At 32.7% G+C, this 22,662-nt stretch overlaps 1 protein-coding gene across 2 annotated transcripts; it reads right to left on the bottom strand.

The window, feature by feature from the left end:
- Positions 1 to 10,657: 10,657 nt before the first annotated feature.
- On the bottom strand, positions 10,658 to 18,775 carry LOC130956517 (kinase-interacting family protein-like). Of its 2 annotated transcripts, XM_057883568.1 has the most exons (3): positions 18,653 to 18,775; positions 17,156 to 17,336; positions 10,658 to 12,246 (listed from the first exon to the last, which is right to left on the bottom strand). In XM_057883568.1, the coding sequence occupies exons 2-3, from the start codon at positions 17,307 to 17,309 to the stop codon at positions 11,168 to 11,170; spliced, it is 1,233 nt and encodes a 410-aa protein (XP_057739551.1). In that variant the 5' UTR covers positions 17,310 to 17,336; positions 18,653 to 18,775; the 3' UTR covers positions 10,658 to 11,167. The 2 variants fall into 2 exon arrangements, with proteins under 2 accessions (XP_057739551.1, XP_057739552.1); XM_057883569.1 differs by lacking the exons at positions 17,156 to 17,336; positions 18,653 to 18,775 and adding an exon at positions 12,333 to 12,366.
- Positions 18,776 to 22,662: the final 3,887 nt, after the last annotated feature.

Genomic DNA, 22,662 nt, shown 5'->3' with positions numbered 1-22,662 from the left:
TTACATTTTATAACCACTTATTTTCCATTCTTGTGTGAAATTGCTCTCTTTCTATGATTGTGATCCTTGATTTGCTTGACTCTATATGTCCATTTATTTCTTGTATTCATGCATTTATATGATTGAGGCCATTATTTCATTAGCCTACTTACCCAAATAGCCTACCTTTTACTCTCCATTGTTAGCCAATTTTGAGCCTATGCTTAACCAACTTATTCTCATTTTAGCACATTACAAGCCCAAGGCGAAAAACCAATGAAAATTCTTTGTTTAGATCTTTGATTAGTCTAGGCTAGTGAGAGTGTTTATTATTCAAAGTTGGTGAGGCTTGGGAACATTGGATGGGATAAAAAGGGTAGTACACTTTCATGTTTAGGAGTTGGGTACATACTCATGTATTGATTAAATGTAGAGACCTTATGCATTGATGCTCTTGTGTATAGTTTGGAAGAAAAAAAGGGAAAAATGAAAAGAAAAAGAAATAAAAGTGAAAATGAGAAAAACAAAAGAATAGAAAAAGGAAAAAAAAGAATATAATAATAAAAAAAAAAAAGGAAAAAGAAAAAAAGGGGACAAAATGCCCCAAGGTGAAGTTCAATAAAAAGGAATCAATGCATAAGTGTTATGAACTAAAGAATAGAATGCATGAATATGTAAGAACAAAAGTAAAAAATGGGTAGTTAGAATGGTTTGAACTTGTATAGGTCATTATATAGTTAGGTGGGAGAGTCTATGCTAATCAAAGATTCAAATCCTAGCCACTTAACCATAAATGATCTTACCTTGACCCTAACCCCATTACAACCTAAATGAAAGACCTCATGATGAATGTATGCATGCATCGAATAAATGTTGATTGTTAGAAGAAAATCAAATTTTGGAAAGTATGATTAGAAGAGAATTGAGTGGATTAACCCTTAAACACTTGAGTGAATAGAGCGGATACACATCCGGTGAGGGTTCGAAAGTTCAATCACATGTGTTCACCCATATTATCTATATTCTTGCAAGCTTGAACTCTTTTTGATAATTCAATACAATTGTGGTTTGGACTTAATTCCTATTGCCTAGCTCTTGTGCTTACACATGCTCTCTTGGGAATTGACTTGTTTGAACTAAGCATTTCCATTTGCTTAGATAATTGCATTTAGATAGGATTCATATAGTTTAGTTGCATTCAATAAATGTCATACCCCTTAGTTCCTTCTTATTTTAGCATGAGGACATGCTAAGGTTTAAGTGTGGGGAGGTTGATAAACCCCATTTTTAGGGTTCATCTTGTATTGAATTTAGAGTATTTTGATAACCTTTTCTCGCATTTAACCTATGAATTGGCATGGTTTTGTAATCTCTCCCGTATTTGTGCTAAAGTGTAAAAACATACTTTTTAAGCCTTATTTTGATGAATTCTAGTTCCTCTTTGATTCCATAAGATGCCTTGATGTGTTTGCTAGTAATCTCCGGATGAAATAGGTTAGGCATGGATCAAAGGAGCAAGGAAGGAAGCATGCAAGTGGAGAGAAGCACAAAAGCCAAAGAAATTGATCTCGGCCATGCACGCGCACGCGCACAAGGCGCTCGCGCGCACATTGCAAAACAAGCCAGGGACGCGCACGCGTACCGTGCGCTCACGCGTCGATGACAGCACATGACCTCATTAATGCAACACATGCCTAGCGATTTGAGAGGGTTTCTGAACCCATTTTTGGCGCCAATTGCTAAGGGAAAGGAATAAAAGGATGAAGGATTGAGGGGAAGGCATTAATTGATCAATCAATCAATAATCATCTAAGTCTAGCATATAGAATATACTTAGGATTAGTTTAGAGTTTTAGAGAGAGAAGCTCTCACTTCTCTCTAGAATTAGGATTAGGTTTAGTTCTTAGATCTAGGTTTTTAATCTTAGCTTTCTTCTACTTCTACTTCCCAATTCTTTGTTGTTACATTCATCATTCTTCTACTCCTTTGTTGTAATTTCCTTTATATTGTTCTTATACTTTGTTATAGATCTACTATTGCTACTTCTATTTTCTTTCAATTCAATAAGAGGTAATTCATAATAATTGTTCTTCATTGCTTTTCTATTGTTGATCTCTTGTTTTTGTAGTTGTAGATTCCTTTAATTCTTGCATTTAATAATGTTTACTTGTATTGCACTCTATGTGTTTGATGAAATGTCCTTTAGATATAGCTAGATTGCCTCTATGTTTTGAGGTAGAGCAACTAGAGACAACTAGTGACACTTGAGTTATCTAATTCCTTTGTTGATTGATAATTAGAAGTTGCTAATTAATTTGAATATCTCTAAAGCTAGTCATTCCTTTAGGAGATGATTAGAACTTGAGGAATCAAATTGATTCATCCACTTGACTTTCCTCCATAGTTAGAGGTTAACTAAGTGGGTGCAATGAATAATTCTCATCACAATTGAGGAGGATAACTAGGATAGGACTTCTAGTTCTCATATCTTGCCAAGAGCCTTTTATAGTTGTTAGTTTATTTTCATTACCATTTACTTTTCATGCTTCTTATCCAAAACCCCAAAATAACTCACAACCAATAACAAGACACTTTATTGTAATTCCTAGGGAGAACGACCCGAGGTTTGAATACTTCGGTTTATAAAATTAGGGGTTTGTTACTTGTGACAAACAATCTTTTGTATGAAAGGCTTATTGTTGGTTTAGAAACTATACTTTACAACGAGATTTTATTAGTGAAATTCTAAACCATCAAAAATCCAATCATCAAGAAGTCATAATAATTCTCTAAATTCATGTTCCTTATACATCAACATCACTTGATTCAAATTCAAATATGCACTGTTCATATCATGCATTCAAAAATCACAGAAAATACCACCACATTTAAGTAAATAAGACTATTCTTGGAATTAACTCAATTTCTCATGCAATACATCACTTCTTTTTCTTTTTTTTTTATATTCAAGTTCAGTGAGTGGTACATGAAACATCTTTTCAGCATTAAAGAAATTAAAAAAAAAAAACAGTCCTAGAATTCTAACTAATAAAAGATCATGCAACAAACAAAGCAAAATAGCAGAAAGCCAGAACACAACATAGAAAAAAGAGGGGAGGAATAAAAATGAAAGGAACTCAACCACCTTAGTTATCCTAGCGGTCGCTTTATTCTTTAGGTTGTGCTCCTCCTTGAAGATGATTCGCCTCCCTTTTGGTGCCATAGGAATAAACAAAAAAGCTTTAAGCGAAGCGTCAATACCAAACTTAAAGGTTTGCTTGTCCTCAAGCAAATAAGAAACATGCTCGACGCGTTCGCGTCAGTGACGCGTCCGCGTCGTATGCGCTTCCTCTTTTTTTTTTTTATAGCTTGAGGTGTTTGGTTCCTGAGATAAAATAGCTGCATGATCAGAAAATTAGTAAGAACTCAATAAAAACCAAATAAGTAAGAAAATTACTACTACGAAAAATAACTAAAAATGAAAAGAAACGATCATACCACGGTGGGTTGTCTCCCACCAAGCACTTTTAGTTAAAGTCCTTAAGTGGGACATGTGGTGATCTCCTTGTCATGGTGGCTTATGCTTGTACTGATCCAGGAATCTCCACCAATGTTTGTAATTCCAATGGCTACCGGGATCCTAAACTAGGCGTATAACGCCTTTGAGCAAATTGAAGCAAGTGACAAGGCCCCAAGAGAGTTGATTGTGGGAGTGAATTCCAGGGTCCCAAATCTTGCTTTTACGTCCGTCTTCTTGTGGATCACCATTATTTTCACCTGGTGGCAAGTAATCTGAATTCTCACAGAGACATCCAAACAACCTTCTAGACCCATTTAAGTGAGCTCTACACCACTCCTTGCACTTTGATTTGGAGCATGTAACCATACTGAACCTTGCTTGACATCTCTTGCCACTAACCATCTTCCTCTTACTCTTAATGCCACAAAGAGCTCTAAGTTGACCATCCGTCTCTAGTAGCCCATATTCAAGTGGGAAAGTAAGGATTAAGGATAGGAATTTTACCCACTTGAATGTTGTATTAGATGGTGATGGCTTTGGAAGAGGTCTTGCAAGCTCCACTCCCTTGTGTTCTTCTTTGAATTCTTCTACCTCTTTGCAAGCTTTCTCAATTTCAACCTCTTCCTCTTGGTAGCTGTCTTCTAATTCAATCTCTTCTTCATTACTTACCAAGAGCATTGGAGGTTGTGCATCTTCCTCTTTTTCTAATTGCTTGCTTATTTGGCTCATTTGCACTTCCAAGTTTCTTATTGAGGCTCTGGTTTCCTGCATAAAACTTGATAAGATTGCTTCCAAATCATTGTTCTGTTGAGGCTGAGAAGATTGAAATTGGTGGTTATTAGAATTATTCTGTTGAAAAACACCCTGAGAACTATGATTAAAATTTTGTGGTCTCTGAGGTTGCTCTCCCCACTCAAAATTTGGGTGTTGTGTGTTGATAGTTGGGACTTACATGCCACTCATCTGTTGAGTAAGTAAACTTAATTGTTGAGTCATAAGCTTGTTCTGGGCAAGAATAGCATTAAGAGTTTCTACTTCCATAACATTCTCCTTCTGAGAAGTTTCAATATCTGATGGTGGCTCTTGACATGGGTAGAAAGATGATGGTTCTTGGTAGTTGGAACATGGGGCATTGAAGTTTCTTTGGTTTTGGCTTTGCCAACCAAAATTTTGATAGTTCCTCCATCCACCATAGTATGAATCACTACTTGGATGTAAGTAGTAACCCATGTGATCTCTTTCCATTATTTTTCCTTAGCACAAAACATCAAACAGGATTAAACGCACCATGTGGTAATAGGAAAGTAAAGAAGAAAGAACAGAATTCTAAGAATTACAATAAAACTAACTGGGAAACATCAAACTTAATTTCAACAATTAAAAAAAATATTGGTGTTATTTATTAAATTTTTTTTTTGAAAATTTAAAATTTAATTAATTTTTTTTTTCAAAAATTAAGTCATAAATGAAAATTTTTTTTTAAAACGAAACAGGGAATGGGTACACGGAAAATAAGAGAAAATATTTTTATTTATTTATTATTTTTATTTATTTATTTATTTATTTATTTTATTATTTTTTTTAAACAAAATAAAAAAAAGAAACAAGAAAGAAAGAACAGAGGGGAGGGGGTTAAACGAAAAGGAAAAGAAAAAAGTTAACGTAAAGGAAAAAAAAAAAGAAAAATACCGTAAATTTTTTTTTTTAAATTCAAAGCAAAATTTTGTTTTATATAAAATTAAAACTAAAACGTCTAATTTAAGCAATCAAACAATTAATAGTTGTCAATCACAATCAATCCCCGGCAACGGCGCCAAAAACTTGGTGCGGATTTTACAACCCACACTTACTAACTGGCAAGTACACCGGGTCGTACCAAGTAATACCTTACGTGAGTAAGAGTCGATCCCACGAAGATTGATGGATTAAGCAACAGTTATTGAGTGATAAGCTTAGTTAGGCAAGCATAAATTGGTTTTGAGATGTTTAAAAGATTTAAGTTTGAATTCAAAATATCAAAAGTAGAGACAATTAAATAAATTGGGAATAAAATATGGATAAACAGTTAAGGCTTTAGAGTTATCTATTTTTCCGGATTAACTTTTCTTACTAACTATTTTAATTATGTAGGATTTAATTTATGGCAAACTATATGTGACTAGACCCTAATTCCTTAGACCTTTCTAGTCTCCTCTAAAATTCATCAACTGTCAATTCCTTGGTCAATTAATTCCAATTAGAGGGTAAAATCAATTTTCAGTTTATATGCCACAAAAATTCTAATTACCCAAAAATAAGGGGATTATATGTCACGTATCCCATTAAATTCAAATAATTAAAATTTAGGAGAATATGTTTTCAAGCTGTTGTTCAAGTAAAGAGCTTTTCCAAGTTTTACAAGAACTCAAATAGAACATGGGTCATACTTAAATATAAATTCCAAACATAAATTAAAATAGAAAAAGTAATAAAATCAATCCATACAAATAGATAGAGCTCCTAACCTTAACAGTGGAGGATTAGTTGCTCATGATTCAGAGAAGAAAAATAAGGGTTCTGGTAACAATCTGGTCTCTGTCTAAATGTACAGAGTTTCTATTTATTACTAATCCTAATAGGTAAAAAAAATCAAAAATTAAAATTAATATATTTTCCTAAAAGATAAGATTTGAATTTAAATTTGAATTAATTAACAGATTTTCAGTTTATGGGTGGGGACCACTTGAATTGTCCATTCTGCAGCTTCTAATATGTATTTTCTGGGCCGGAAATTGGGTCAAAAACAGTCCAGAAATTGTAACTAGCGTCATTTGTATTTTTGCAGATCGCGCATGTGACGCGTCCGCGTCATCCACGCGTTCACGTCATTTGTGCAGATTCCAGTCCACGCGTTCGCGTCAGGCACGCGATCGCGTCATTGCAATTTCTCCATTCCGCGCGGTCGCGTGAGCCATGCGTCCGCGTCGGTGTTCGCTGGTCATCTCTTTGGTTTCTTCTTTTTCTCTGCAGAAACTTCATCAAATCCCTCCGAATGCTACCTAAAATAAATAAAATTGCACAAAACTCAAAATAGCATCCATAGTGGCTAAAATATAATTAATTCTTAATTAAACTCAACAAATTAGATGCAAATTCACTAGGAAAAGATAGACAAGATGCTCACGCATCAGTATTACGTCCTTTACACGCGCTATATAACAGATCCCGCGTTTCCTTCTTCGTTCTCCTTCTTTCCAAATTTTTTCGTTCTTCTTCTCGCGCGCCCTGCTTTTTTTATCGTTCTTTTCCCCTACTTTCTCACTGGTTTGTTCTTCATCATTGACGTGACTTCCTCTCTCTGTAACTCTAGCTTCGTTTTCTTTTCGATTTTCTGGTTTCTGAAATCAAAATTTGAACTCGTTTTGAAGATAATGGATGATTCAACCTCAGATTGTCAGCTGAATCAGGGTGAAGTGGATTATGAATTTGAATATAACAAAGTTCTGATGTTTGATTTACATACGATTACTGTGAATTTTGTTGTAGTTATTTGTATAGCATTGTGTAGCTGACTAATTCATGAACATTGACTGTAAAATTAACGCGTGAACATAAATCTGTGGATTGAATCTAATGTATTAGTTTTGATTAATTATCTGCAATTTATAGCAGACGCTCGGGTATAGATCAGAATTTTTTGGGTATATTTTAGGGGAAAGTGTGGGTGTATTTACAGTTTATGGCTTTTTTTGTTATTTTAGTTGAGTGGTTGTCGTTTGGGTGTATTATATCAGACATGATTGGGTGTATTTTTAGTTTTTGACATGGTGTATTCTGCAGCCTCTCTCTGTTGTTGATGACCAGTTTGTTCCCAAGGTTGGAATGACCTTTACCACCCTTAAAGATGTTGAAAAATTTTACAGGAACTACGCCAAGGCTGCAGGTTTTTCTACAAGAGTTTGGAGGACAAATAGGAAGGAAAACGAGATTAAGAATAAATTGATTACATGTAGCAGAGAGGAAAAATGAAAATCTAAAATATCTCCAACCGAGAAGACGAATTCGACAGTCGGTTTAAACTGTCCTGCAAGAAATTATATACACACATTGAAGGATGTTGCTGCTTGGATCATTTCAAAGGTTGTGTTGGATCATTCACACCCTTGCTGTCTAAGTAAAGCAGAGATGCTCAAACAGCATAGGAAACTAAGCAGAGATGCTTAAGGACGTGTTATGAATTATCAGTTTAGGGTACCAGCAGCGGCGGATAACTCTTTGGGTGTATAGTTACAGAATATGAGTGTAAAAGCACTGTTGTTTTGGGTGTATTTTTGTGAATTTTCTTGTGTTTCACATTTTACATATATATATATATATATATATATATATATATTTCACATGCTATTTATGTTATAGAATATTGTTTTTTTTATTATGGTTTTAGGGTTTAAGGGTTTTAGGTTTTAGGGTTTAGGGTTTAGGGTTTAGGGTTTAGGGTGTAAGGGTTTAGGGTTTTAGGGTTTAGGGTTTATGGTTTAGTTTTTAGGGTTTAGGGTTTAGGATTTAGGGTTCAGGATTTTAGGGATAAAGCATCAGGGGGATAGAATTTTGGGTGTATATTCAACTTTATTTGGGTGTAAAAAAATGTCAGGTCATGGGTGTATATTTGGTTTGATGTTTTTCTTCATATTATAGTACCTGTAATTCAGACATTTGGTTTAGGATTTTAGGATTTATGGTTTAGGGTTTAGGGTTTAGGGTTTTAGGGTTTAGGGTTTAGGTTTTTAGGGTTTAGGTTTATGGTTTAGGGTTTAGGGTTTTAGGGTTTAGGGTTTAGGGTTTAGGTTTTAGTGTCTAGGGTTTAGGGTTTAGGGTTTAGGGTTCAGGGTTTTAGGGATAAAGCATCTGGGGGATAGAATTTTGGGTGTATATTCAACTTTCTTTGGGTGTAAAAAATGTCAAGTCATGGGTGTATATTTGGTTTGATATTTTCCTTCATATTATTGTACCTGTAATTCAGACATTTTGAATACAGTAGAGAAAATTTTACTCATAATTGGCAAATTTTTACAGCATGTGTTCAATTTATTACATTAATCAGTGTCAATATCTTTAGAATCTATCTGACACTTGGGTGTAAGTTGTGCATTCGTTTGCATTAATCAGTGGCAGGATGTGCATCAGGCCACCAAATCCCAAATCCATAACAATTGTTTTCTTCTCCTTGCTCATGTTTCTGAATTTCTCATTTAACAAATGGGTTGCACACTTAAGGTCTTTGGTTTGCTGTAAACAAAGCAAAATTATAGTCAGACATATTTCTATTATATAAAACTGATTTCATCTAAGACATATATTTGTTCTTACATTTTTTCCAGCTATTTTTTCTAAAATGAAAAATACACCCATAGATATGAGTCAGATACACCCATAGATATCAGTCAGATATCACTCAAACATGCATTAATATACAAGGTCAAGCAACATTACAAGGTCAAGCAATATACACCCATGGACAAGCAAATATTAGAATAGTTGCAACTGTTTACTATATTACAGTATATCAGTTCAGAAATATACACCCAACAAATTATGTCATATACACCCAACAAATTATGCCATATACACCCAACGAATTACGTAATATACTCCCAAAAATCAGTTACGAGAAGAACTAGAACAACAAGAACAATAACACCTAGAACAACTAAGAAGAACAGTATAACCTAAAACCAAGAATAACAGTAAAACCTAAAACAAGTAGAACATTAAAAACTGTAAAATGAGACCTAGAACAAGAAGAAGAGTAAAACCTAGAAGAACGTAGAAGAACACCAAAATTATAGTCAGATACATTTCTATTATATAAAACTGATTTTGTATAAGACATATATTTGTTCTTACATTTTTTCTAGCTTGGTTTCTGGCTGCCATTGTTTCTGAAATGAAAAATACACTCATAGATATCAATAAGATACACCCATAGATATGAGTCAGATACACCTATACATATGATTCAGATACACCCATAGATATCAGTCAGATACACCCATAGATATCAGTAAGATATACCCATACATATGATTCATATACACCCATAGATATGAGTCAGATACACCCATAGATATCAGTAAGATATTACTCAAACATGCATTAATATACAACGTCAAGCAACATTACAAGGTGAAGCAATATACACCCATGGACAAGCAAATATTAGAACAGTTGCAAGTGATCACTATACTACAGTATATCAGTTCAGAAATATACACCCAACAAAATACTCCATATACACCCACCAAATCAAGCAATATACTTCCAAAAATCAATTACCAGAAGAACTAGAACAACAAGAACAGTAACACCTATAACAACTAAGAAGAACAGTATAACCTAGAACCAAGAATAACATTAAAACCTAGAACAAGTAGAACATTAAAAACTGTAAAACCTAGAAAAACGTAGAAGAACAGTAAAACCTAGTTCTTCGTTTTCGAAATCTGGAAAATATAGAATATGCGTAAAGTAGTAACTTAACGTACCTTGAGTATTATAACTTCGTTTTTTCTGGAGATTGTTGATCGAGAGTTCTATGTTGTGTTGATGGAGAGTTCTGATCTTCGCGACGAGTGCTATCTCTACAGTTTGGAATGTTGCTCGAAAATGGACGGTTTGTGTTTTCTTCAAACGGGTTGGAGAAGTGGAAGAGTGCGCCATTAAGGAGCGTTATTTGCGAAGAGAAACCGTTTGAGTGGGACACGTGCAATTTACGCTCCATTCAAACTGAGATGAGTGCGCGTGTGAATGATGTGTGGACTGGGAACTTGTAAAATTTGTAGATCCTTTTTGTTTGTATGTGTAGCAGGCCCGTACCAAATATCAATAACTGACCCCACCAAATTTAGACGATAATAAATTCAAACATCAATCATTTAATAACTCAATCCACCCGATATATTTCTGTTCGAGCTAAGCTAATCCTATCATGACAATTTTAAAATTTCATTGGAAGATCTGAATGAAAGAAACCTAATATGAACAAGTAACAACATACGCAAAACATGGCTGAGAACCAATAATTTTAGATAAAATAAAATGTTAAGAACTTGATGCTTCAACTATTATATACGCGTTACATCATTCAACAAGCATGGATCTTCTGCATTTATAAGAGTCCTGAGCAAAATAAACAGCAATAGCACAATTAGATAAGCTAATAAATAGTAGAGGCAAAAAAGCATTGCCTCTAATATAATGTTCCCTAATCTACAATTAGTTTAATCATTATGGATTAACTTTAGCTAAGAGGTATTCATAGACCTCACATTGGAATATACATCAAGGCTTGTTAACACTAATAAGTAAGTACATTTAGTAAAAGAACCAAAAAGTATACATATTTTGATTCTAAGTAAACTATCAAACCAGTCTCCAAGATTATAGTTTCTAAATTCTAAGAAACTATATTAGGCCAATAATCTTGGGAGGGTTAATTCGGAGGGTTAATTTGGTACTTTAATTGCATTAAATTTGCGTTTTCATTTTTAATATTTTCTATTTTCAAGATTCAACAAAGAAAAATGAAGAAAAAACAAGTGAAATATTTTTTTCTCTTTTTCCTCCATAGAATTTTGAAAGCAGAAAAACTGAATGAAAACGCAAACCAATGGCAAGTGTGAAAGCTTGGGATCAAGCACATGTTGGATTCATCCCACAGAGAATCAAGTCCATGTTCTTGAGCTTCTTCCACAAACTAGTTCCTTTCTTATTCTTATTCTTCTTGAGATCATCAAAGCTCCTTCCAGAAACAGAACCAGTAGAAGAAGAAGAAGAAACACTTCCAACATCTTTCCACTTGAACCTTCTGAGAACACGAACCTCCAAAGATATTCCATTGCCACCAACATCATTGTTCTTATTCCCTTTGCATACTCCATTATCACCAACACCATTGTTGTTATCTCTCTTGAGAAGCCTCTCATAATACTCCTTGTTCCTCTTCTCCAATCCATGAATCTGAGCCTGAAGATCCTCAATCTTCCTATGCAGCATAAACACTCTATGATCCTCCCTCATCTTGAGCACACATTTCGCCAATTCCCCTGCCTTGCGCTTCACGAAAGCCGATTCGGACACAAGTTCCTTGTTCTCCTCCACCAATGTGTTCACCCTATAACTCAAACTAGCATTCTCATTCAACAAAACAAGCCTCTCAGACTCCAAAACCTCAAGTAGACTCTTCTGAAGCTCGTTCTTCCGCGATGATTCGCAGTACTTCCTCTCCATTGCACCAACCTCATGAACCATCACATCACACTCCACATTCTTCATCACAAGCTCAGCAACAATGACATCAAGATCAAGAATTGGACTCATGCTTGAATTCACATGCTTCAACTTCACCACATTGGATTGTGGTTGGTACGAGATCGCGCTTTCGGTATCCGAATAATCAACATTGCTTGTTACCCCAATGCTACTTTCTTCTTGGTCAGAAAACCCTCCTCCATCAAGTGTTGAAACCTGTGAAGAGTGCCTGCTATGGTGGTGGTGGTGATTCAAGTTTTGCTGTTGTTTCTGCTTTGCAAGTGTTTGAATGTACCTATCAGATAAAGTGATGTAGCCATTGTATAAATCTTGCAAAAGGGAAAGTAACTGAGGCCTCTTTTGGTAATAAGACTCAGCTCTCTCTGCAAATGTGTCACCCACTTCTTCGTCTTCATTTTCTGTTGTCCCCATTGTCAGCACTTTCATCCTCTCCTCTAACTCTGCCATCACCAAAAGGTTTCAAATTCAAACATTAACTAACACAAGATCATAATATAATAATAATGTTAATGCACACTCTTGTTACCTGATTTACTAAGTTCCATGGCTTCAAATATATAAGTAAAGGTCACAAATTTCTAACAAGGGTCTAATAATCAATGGGGTTCACCAAGAAAAAATAAAAGGGGTGGAGGGTAATATAGGGGTAGATGAGATCTCAAATGGGGTTGATGAGTAATTGAGGTCTAAGATAGTGACAGATTACCCAACAAGGACATTAAATATAATGCAAAGTAGTAAAAAAGTCCAATTTAAAATTGAATTGAATTGAATTGAAATGTGGCTTCTTTATGGTCATATATCGAAGAAAGTTTTCTCTTTTATGATGCATATATAGGTAGGGTATGGTACTCTTGTACCTCTGCGTATCTCTGCCTCTAGTTTTAGGTGCAAGAGTCAACATCATTGTTCATTTGTACTACAACTGTGCATGTGCCACTGTTTAGGTTTAGCCAGAAAAAAAAAGGTCTATTTCTCTCACTTTTCAAATTTTTTTTTCTGTTATAAGTAAATTATTTCTTTGTCGGACAATTTTGTCCTTTATATTTTCATTACATTCAAAATTCTCAAATCATATAACAAAAACTTTCTGAAATTTAAAATATAATAAATTCATCCTTCATAATTTACAATTAGTTATTTTACCATTAGAAAAATCATTTTTGTACGTATACAAAAAAATGTCTGTCATCATTTTGTTTCTTAAGAATATCCATTGTATTTACTAACTACATCCTTATAGTTTCAGTTTTCCAAATGATTAAAAAGAAAGAGCAATGCTAGGGGTAACAATTTTTGTGATTGTTAGCCATCAACTAGCTATCAATGATGATTTGATGGTGTGAAATTGGTGTGAAATTTCATACAATGGCTCACTTTTTCTGCTAGTTACATGCCGGCCAAAATTCAATAAAATTGCTGACAAAATTCATCTTTTAATTTTGTTTGATGTATTATTTATGTGGTTAAACTTGAACAATCAAATGATTAATTTCTAATTTATAGATTTCTTCTTACTTCTGTTTACTCGTAATAATGATTTCTTATTTTTTAATTTACTAATAATAATTTAATATATTAATATATAATTTGTATCTAAATACATTAAATTATCTCAAGAATAAAAGATATTGGATTTGTTTGGGTACTATTAAATTGATAAAAAAATATTTTTTAATAAAAAATATTTTTTTATTTTTTAACGTGTTTAGTAAATTTTAATAGTAAAGTAAAAACACTAGAAAAATTAAAAAAAAACATCTTTTTTGAGAAACTACATTACTTTTACAACTAGAAATTTACCAAACACGCTGAAAAATAAAAAAAATCTTTTTCATTGAAAATAGATTTTTTTTTATCAACTTAATGTCGTCCAAACAAGCACTTACATTTTTTTAAAAGATCTTTTTTCTTTAAAAAATATTTTTCACGTAATAAATAGACAAAAAAATACCTTTACATAGTTATACTCAAACATAATTAATAAATAAAAAGATCTTTTTATACGAAATATCTAAATATAAAATTATTTTACATTTCTATAAAATCTTTTAGAAAAAATAACTTAAAAATTTTTTTTAAAAATTCACTCAAATAAGCTCATTAACAATTAAATTAAAGATAGAGATTTATAATATAGTTATCTTTACATAAAACTGATAATTAAAAAATTATTAGATAATTTAATTAAATTAAATTATCATCTAATTTTTAATTATTAATTTCACATAAAAATAACTACACATGAATTTTTATTTAAATTAATTTAGGTTAAAAAGTAAAATATAGCGTAACAAGATGAAGAAAGGATGGAAGGGAATATGAGGGTAAAACGGAAAGGTGGGACATTTGAGATGACAAGAAAATCAAATATAGACTGCAACAAGGCATTACTGAAAAAGTGAGCTGTGACTGTGTCTACTACTGTGGACTGTGGTGTACGAGAAGATAATATGGGTCGTTTTGTCAAACATATCATATTCATATGCGGTTTCAAATTTTGAAAAGAAAGAATGGAAGGAAAAGCCAAGCAAAAAAACAAAAGGGTTATGCAATAGAGACAACGGTCCATAGCCAATTTGTGTTTGTTTTGGAGATTTCCTTCTTGAGGAACCAATGACCTAAATGTACAATATGTACAATGTACTAAATTTTTGGTCCATGAATAAAATTAACATCACACATACTATCCAAAATAACTATTCGGATATCAGGGATAATAAGTTGATTTTGAGATTCACCAAGAATTGAACTTTTAACCTTTCGGATTTAGAATTCTAATATCATATCATAAACCCGTTCATCCCAAAAGCATAACCTGACAGGACAATGTAACACTAATGATCATATCTCTAATACTTCCTAAATCTTCATTGTACACATTATATGCTTATGCCATTGGCTCCCTGTATTTTCTCTTCCTTCAAAATCTAAAAATGCAAATTTAAAAACGCTAAAGTTATACTACACCTACCTGATGCCAGCAGTCACCTCTTGAAAAATGAGAAATTTTTTTACATTATAAATGGTTTATATTTTTTACACTTTTAAATAAAAAAGTAAATATATACAAAAAATTATATATAAAAATAATACATACAATATCTTTCGGAAAATTAAAAAAAGAGTAAACTATCGTTTTTGTTCCCAACGTTTGGGATAAATCCTATTTGTGTCCCTAACGTTTAAATTGTCTTATTTATATCCCCAACGTCTGTAAAAGTGATTCAATGTTATCCTGCCGTCAATTACACATCATAAACGTTTTAGTTTGAATTTTAAAAATCTCTTCTTGAAATTAGAATACAAATATCTTGGATAGAATCGATGATCCACTCCAAAAAATAGCTTATCAAAAGTTGAAACTAATTCCTACAACATTTACATAATTCACTTTTCTAGGAACATAATCGAATCTAAACACAATAGTAGGTATAATATTAAAATCAAACACATCCAAGTGAGACCTATTGAAAATGAATACATCCAAGTGAGAATAATTGAAAAATATAATCTGATTTATTAGTATAATTGATAATAGAATAACAATGAATCACTTTTATAAACGTTAGGGATACAAATAGGACGATTTAAACGTTAGAGACACAAATATGACTTACCCAATCGTTGAAGACAAAAACAATACTTTACTCTTAAAAAAAACATTCACATTCACAATGTTATATTTCCAACTTTTCGAGCTTTTCTCCCTCCACAATCAAAACACAGGAAATTTTTTATAAATTAAAAAAAATATTATTTCAAGAAAAAAAATGAGACCATTATTTATTAAGATACAATTTTTTTCTTAACATTGCATGTAGTTTGCCCACTGAGTATGCGAAGTTCGCCTAGTAATTAGTACTTAGCTAATCATTTTAAAATTTTAAATTATTCGAATAAAGTTAAAATAATTAAAAAAATAAAAATGTATCAATACAATCTAAATCATACAAATTATATCAAATTAGGCTGTAAAACACAATTTGTCTAATTTTTTGTTTTTTTAATAATGATTTTTTATTTATATAAAAAAAATCCTCAAAACACAAGATATTGGAGGGCCAAAAGCCCAAAACAGATGAAAATGAAATATATAATAACTAAATAAATTAATAATTAATTAATTATTAGTAACTAGTAATATAATATTGTAAAAGCATATGATGAATATAATAAGAGAGATATAGTTATACATTTAAACACAATATTACGTGTACATTAAAAAGTACATTCACTAGATATACAGATACCCAAAGTTGAGATTTACTATAAAAAATAACTTTTAAAATAGAAAGTTTGAAATTTAGTTAAAAAACTTTGATAATTATCAATGAGAAATTTTAGTTAAATAAAATAAATAATGAGCTTTAAACTATCAATAAACTTATAAACCACTAAATGGGAATATTTTAGTAATTTAGTTAATGATTTCAAAATTAGTTCCTAAGTCTAAGTGACAGAAATTATGAATGTGAGTTTCTAGTTTCCAATAATAGTAAGGAAGCGTGTAAAAGACTAAAAGAAGCGCGTGTTGGGTGAAAACAAACAAAATATAAGAGGGTAAATAATTGGTAATTCCAACGGAAGAATTGGACGTTTGACAGTTGAGAGGGACATATCTTGAATCAATTTGATTCTTCTTTTTTAACTTGTTCAGTTGTTCATGTTCTCCTTCTCCATCATCCATTCCATTTCATTTGCCGTTCAAACACTAACTACTACTACTACTTCTTTCAACAATCTCACCACTTTGCATGTGAACACATTCAATTCAGACCTTTTTTCTCACTATCCTTTGTTTCTTTCTTTAATTTCTTCCTTCCTTCCTTCTTCCATTTATTGCTTACCAATACATTACCACTTTCTTTATTCGCTACTCTTTTACTATATACTATAGTCTATACCTTCTTCACATTTTATCTAAACTTTTGCTTAATGTAGTGAATTCTACCAACAAATATTTTAAAGAAAATTATTAAAAATTTAAAAATATTTCTTTTTTTTTTTATAAAAATTTATGTATTTTATTTCATTGGAAACTTAAAACTTTGTTTTCATAAAAATTTATTGTTTTTGAATCCTTAGCAAAATCATAATATTATTTATCATTTAATTAAATAAAAGATGCTACAAAATTTTTTCCAATATGTAACAGTAAATATTTTTAAATAATTTCTTATTTTTTTTCTTTTTTTTTTTTGTAGGGCATGCAAAAATCATTACCATTTTATGATGTTAGAGAAAAAGCCCCACAGAAACGAGATATTTACTCAGAAGAGAGATGAAAACATTACTTGATCTGAATGCATATTAATTTTGGAATGGTACAATGAATTTAATACATACCAGAAATGCTGGTGAATAACCAGGAAGGTATAACGTTGGTGTTGGTGATGATGATGCTTTTGTCTCTAAACCCTTTTGTGGATGAAGATAGCAATGTACCATTTGAAATCACTTTCTCCTTCCCCATATCCAAAAGGTTTGGGACCCCCTCCATTAATTTCACACTTTCTTTTGCCTCACTCTATACACATTACAATAATAACTGGTGAGAAAGAATCAACAACTACAACTACTAAATCTTCTCAGGGAACAAAATAGGACTATTTTCCAGAAAAGAGAGGTTCTTTTGCATTTAAGAAGAATGAAATATGTGGCAGAAGAACAAGATGCACAACACAAGGGGCAAAAAAGAAGCAAGAGTGATAGATTATTATATTTAGTATACTAGAAAATCTTACTAGTTCAAAATATCACTTACTTCTATTAAATTATCCTCAAATATTGTGCAAATTGCTAACATATGTCCACATAACAATTAATCCATTTTAAAATATATAATTTATAAAATAGAATTTAGAGCAAAAATCTTAGCAAAAAAAACTTTCCTTTAAATCACAATCTGGACTTCTATTGTGAAATATGATGACTACTAATCTTTGTAGGTTTATTTGTGGCATATAATGTCAGATAACTAATTCAATTTTAAAACTTTTTAAAATTTAAGACGAAAATTAAACTTGAATATTTACCTAAAAGAAGATTAGTTCATTCTACAAAACCACATTAACTGATTGTAAAAAACACAGAGACATTGTACAGCACAGATCTCCATGGACATTGTAGTGCACCTAAAATTAATTAATAAATCATGATCTCACATTGATCAAAGCCACATTGTGTGTTTTTTTTTTTTAATGAATTTATGAGAACGGTTGTGTGGTTTTAAGTTTGAACTCTGAACATTCAGAATATATAGCTATAAACCAAATCCCAATGCATTTTTAACCAGGGAATTCTCTAATTTGTCTTCAAAAAGGGGAAATTCTTAATTTTTTTTTTAAAAATATTATCTCTTTAATAACTATTTTTTTGTTTTTTTGTTTTTAATTCAATTCAAAATCAACGGTTAACCTGGGAAACAATGAAGATCATGTGACCTCTTGACAAACAATTGTAACAATTCTGGAGAACAAGAATTGGAAAACCCAGAAAAACAAAACATTCAACTCTGTATATTATGCTAACACATCGGAGAACAGAGGAAAATAGAGAGAAAACATGAAACTTTTCAACATTAGTTCATCACCTTTGAAAAACTAAACATACCCATTAAAGATTCACACTATCACAAAACCATGCAATAAACATCAAAGTCAAATTAAATAAATACATGCCAGTAGGAATTAAACTATCAAAATACACATTACATGCAGAGGGTATCATCATATGTTATTCTTATAAACAATGCTCAAATTTGGAAAAACAAAAAGAATGCAATAGAAGAAAAAACAAATTTAATGGAAAAATAAATTTCAAAAATAAAAAAGACAAACTCACCGTGAAGTGCGGCTTAAATGAAAAATGGAAGCAGAGAGAAGACAGTGATAAAACAGAGTTGGTGAGAGAAATAGAGGGAGTGGAACGAGGTTTTGAAGTAAAGAAAGAAAAGAAAAAGAGGTTATTATTATTATTATTATTATTATTATTATTATTATTATTATTATTATTATTTTAAATTAAAAAAAAATGGAAGATTCTAAAAGAAGAAAGGGAACCTTGGAAAAAAGTGGGACAAATTACAAAAGAAAGAGCGAGGTGAGTTTGGTATGGGGAAATCAGTGGGGAAGTGATACACTCCAACATGGAAGAAACAATAGTCGAAAAAGCAATAACTCAAAACCTGGGGAGTACGGTGCAACTATATAATTTTATTCAATTTATCACATTTATTCGGAAATTATTTTTAATATGAATAAAAATATTAAAAGTATGGCCATGGATTCCATGCTCCTATAAAATTGTAGGTTAATCATTAACCATCATACAAATAATTACAAAATATACCCCATTTTTTTTTTGGAAAATTGACCAATTAGATTTGAATCCCTTTAACTTTTGTTATTTACAATTTTTTTCTTTTTCTTTTAGTTTCAGATTTAAAAGAGAAGAGAAATCTGCTAGGGTTTACAGTTTGGAAAACCTAACTCTGCCCTCCCCTTTCTCACCAAACCCTATCGCTATGCCCTCCAATCTCAATTCGTTGCAATAGCCCAGACGCAAAATTCTCTTGCCGCATCACTCAGTGAGCTCTCACATTCACCGTACTATTCTCAATTTCACTGTATCTTTTTTGTTTTCGCGTGTTTGATGTTGCTTCCAGTTCGTTTAGGTTTCATCCCTGCGTCCGCCGCCGCTCCCTGCGTCCGACGCCGCTCCCTGCTTCTGCCGCCGCCGCGCAGGACTCTGCCTAAACGCTTGGAGGTTAGTTAATCATTATGCCTTTTCAATTCACAGTTGACCAGTATATTTATTTTTATGTTGACATGTGATTTTACTCTATGGTATTCCTGTAAAATTTTTTGATGAATTTTCAAGTGGGTTACCACCGTCTTATGTTTCAAGTGGGTTACTCTATGAAATTGCTATTAGAGGCTATTGTTTCTTTCTTTTTTGTGTCACGAATTTCAGCGGCTAGATGCGAATCAGAGAAACTATACGAAAATAAAGTTGCACCTTGGTAACAGCTATAACTTTAGAACTAGTGGTAATAACTCATTCCAAAGTGCTTGTTCCAAGTTGCACCCTTACTAACCACTATTGCTTTCTATTGGCATCAAAGTGCTCTTAAACTTGCAGTCTTCTATCATAGTTAATCGGCAATTGGAATAAGGCATTGCAGCTTAAAGTTCACCGTACTATTCTCAATTTCACTGTATCCTTTTTGAGAATAGTACGGTGAAATTGAGAATAGTACGGTGAACTTTAAGCTGCAATGCCTTATTCTAATTGCCGATTAACTATGATAGAAGACTGCAAATTTAAGATCACTTTGATGCCAATAGAAAGCAATAGTGGTTAGTAAGGGTGCAACTTGGAACAAGCACTTTGGAATGAGTTATTACCACTAGTTCTAAAGTTATAGCTGTTACCAAGGTGCAACTTTATTTCCGTATAGTTTCTCTGATTCGCATCTAGCCGCTGAAATTTGTGACACAAAAAAGAAAGAAACAACAGCCTCTAATAGCAATACCATAGAGTAACCCACTTGAAACATAAGACGGTGGTAACCCACTTGAAAATTCATCAAAAAATTTCACAGGAATACCATAGAGTAAAATCACATGTCAACATAAAAATAAATATACTGGTCAACTGTGAATTGAAAAGGCATAATGATTAATTAACCTCCAAGCGTTTAGGCAGAGTCCTGCACGGCGACGGCAGAAGCAGGAGCGGCGTCGGACGCAGGGAGCGGCAGCGGACGCAGGGATGAAATCTAAACGAACTGGAAGCAACATCAAACACGCGAAAACAAAAAGGATACAGTGAAATTGAGAATAGTACGGTGAATGTGAGAGCTCACTGAGTGATGCGGCAAGAGAATTTTGCGTCCGGGCTATTGCAGCGAACTGAGATTGGAGGGCATAGCGATAGGGTTTGGTGAGAAAGGGGAGGGCAGAGTTAGGTTTTCCAAACTGTAAACCCTAGCAGATCTCTCTTCTCTTTTAAATCTGAAACTAAAAGAAAAAGAGAAAAATTGTAAATAACAAAAGTTAAAGGGATTCAAATCTAATTAGTCAATTTTCCAAAAAAAAAGGGGTATATTTTGTAATTATTTGTATGATGGTTAATGATTAACCTACAATTTTGTAGGAGCATGGAATCCATGGCCTAAAAGTATTATTTATAAGAACTTTTTTAAATAAAAGTTATTTATATGTAATAAGTCAAATTTAATGTTTATAAGAATTTTTAAAATATTTAAAATATAAAAAATGTTTATAATAAAATATAATAAATTTAAAATATCTAATAATTTTATTAATAATAAAAAATATGTACATATTTATTTATAGAGTAATACTTCAAATAAGTCTCCAAGAAATTTACCATTTGACAGTTTTGTCCCCCACAAAATTTAATTAAGATTTCGACCTTGAGGTTCTCAGATATCCACTAGATACTTCTCCAAAACCGTTTGATCTGGTTAACGTGGTGATGTGTCAGGTTAACTGCGACATGTCACCTCTAGGACATTTTGGTCCCCATCTACGCTGGACAAAATGACGTCGTATTGGAACCAGGGGCAAAATGACGTCGTTTCGGGGAGGACAAATTCGTCTCCATTTGGACAGAGAATGCAAACGGCGCCGTTTTCATGTGGGGGACCTATTTGCCTTATAATACTATCTTAGGGGACCTATTTGAATGGTAATTCGTGATGTTACACTCAAATACTTTCATTGCCCCTGTTGTTAATATTGGAAACACAGGCTGATGTATTGGTAACATGCAAGAGCCTAATCCTCCTTCTCAATATACTCAAGTTGATAATTCTCCCTCAGATGTGACAAGAAATGACTCAAGCAATCCAAAGGTATGCCCCCTTGTAAGTGGCTTGATGTAAGCAGTTGAACTCTGTGTGAAACATGGTGATAACAATACTATTTATTCCAAACTTAACTTTCTTTTAGACGTCCAAAGGAGACAGTAATTAGGGCCAAGAATTCGAGGAGTGTTAGTGCTGAGACAATGGCAACTGCAACCAGTGGCACAATATCTAAGTTGTTCAAATTCATTCCAATACCAGGGTTGAACCAATCTTTCAAGAAATGATGCTTCTAAAAATTAGTGTGAAAGTTGTTGTCTTAGTTATGTTACCACCTTTTGTTATAATGGAGGAAGAAGACTTTATGTTGTTTAGAATGGTTTCGTTTAGTTTATGTTGAAGAAAATAAACCTTCTTTTGACTTGATTTGGTTTGTGTTGCTATTGAAGTCAAATATTTGTGTGGTTAACATGTTTGGATTCTCAGGTTTATGTTATCATTTTGATAAATGAACAGACCAATGTCAATGTGTTTTTAAGGTTTGCATTGAAGTAAATATAGCTTCTTTTAACATCACGGATTATAGGTCAAATAGGTCCCCTAAGATACTATTATAAGGCAAATAGGTCCTCGACATGAAAACGGCACCGTTTGCATTCTCTGTCCAAGTGGGGGACGAATTTGTCCTCCTCGAAACGACGTCATTTTGCCCCTGGTTCCAATACGACGTCGTTTTGTCCAGCGTGGATGGGGACCAAAATGTCCTGGAGGTGACATGTCGCAATTAACCTAACACGTCACCACGTTAACCGGATCAAACGGTTTTGGGGACGTATTGGTGGATATCTGAGAACCTCAACGTCAAAATCTTAGTTAAATTTTGTGGAGGACAAAACTGTCAGATGATAAATTTCTTGGGGACCTATTTGGGGTATTACTCTTATTTATATTTTAACAAATCCAAACAAGTCTAATGGACTAATAAAACTGATTAGTGAGTATAGACCTAATCTATTAA

This window comes from Arachis stenosperma, chromosome 10, assembly GCF_014773155.1.
Source record: "Arachis stenosperma cultivar V10309 chromosome 10, arast.V10309.gnm1.PFL2, whole genome shotgun sequence".
Classification (NCBI taxonomy): Eukaryota; Viridiplantae; Streptophyta; class Magnoliopsida; order Fabales; family Fabaceae; genus Arachis; species Arachis stenosperma.
The sequence above is the reverse complement of the archived record's forward strand: the minus strand, read 5'-3'. Positions and strand labels throughout refer to the sequence as shown.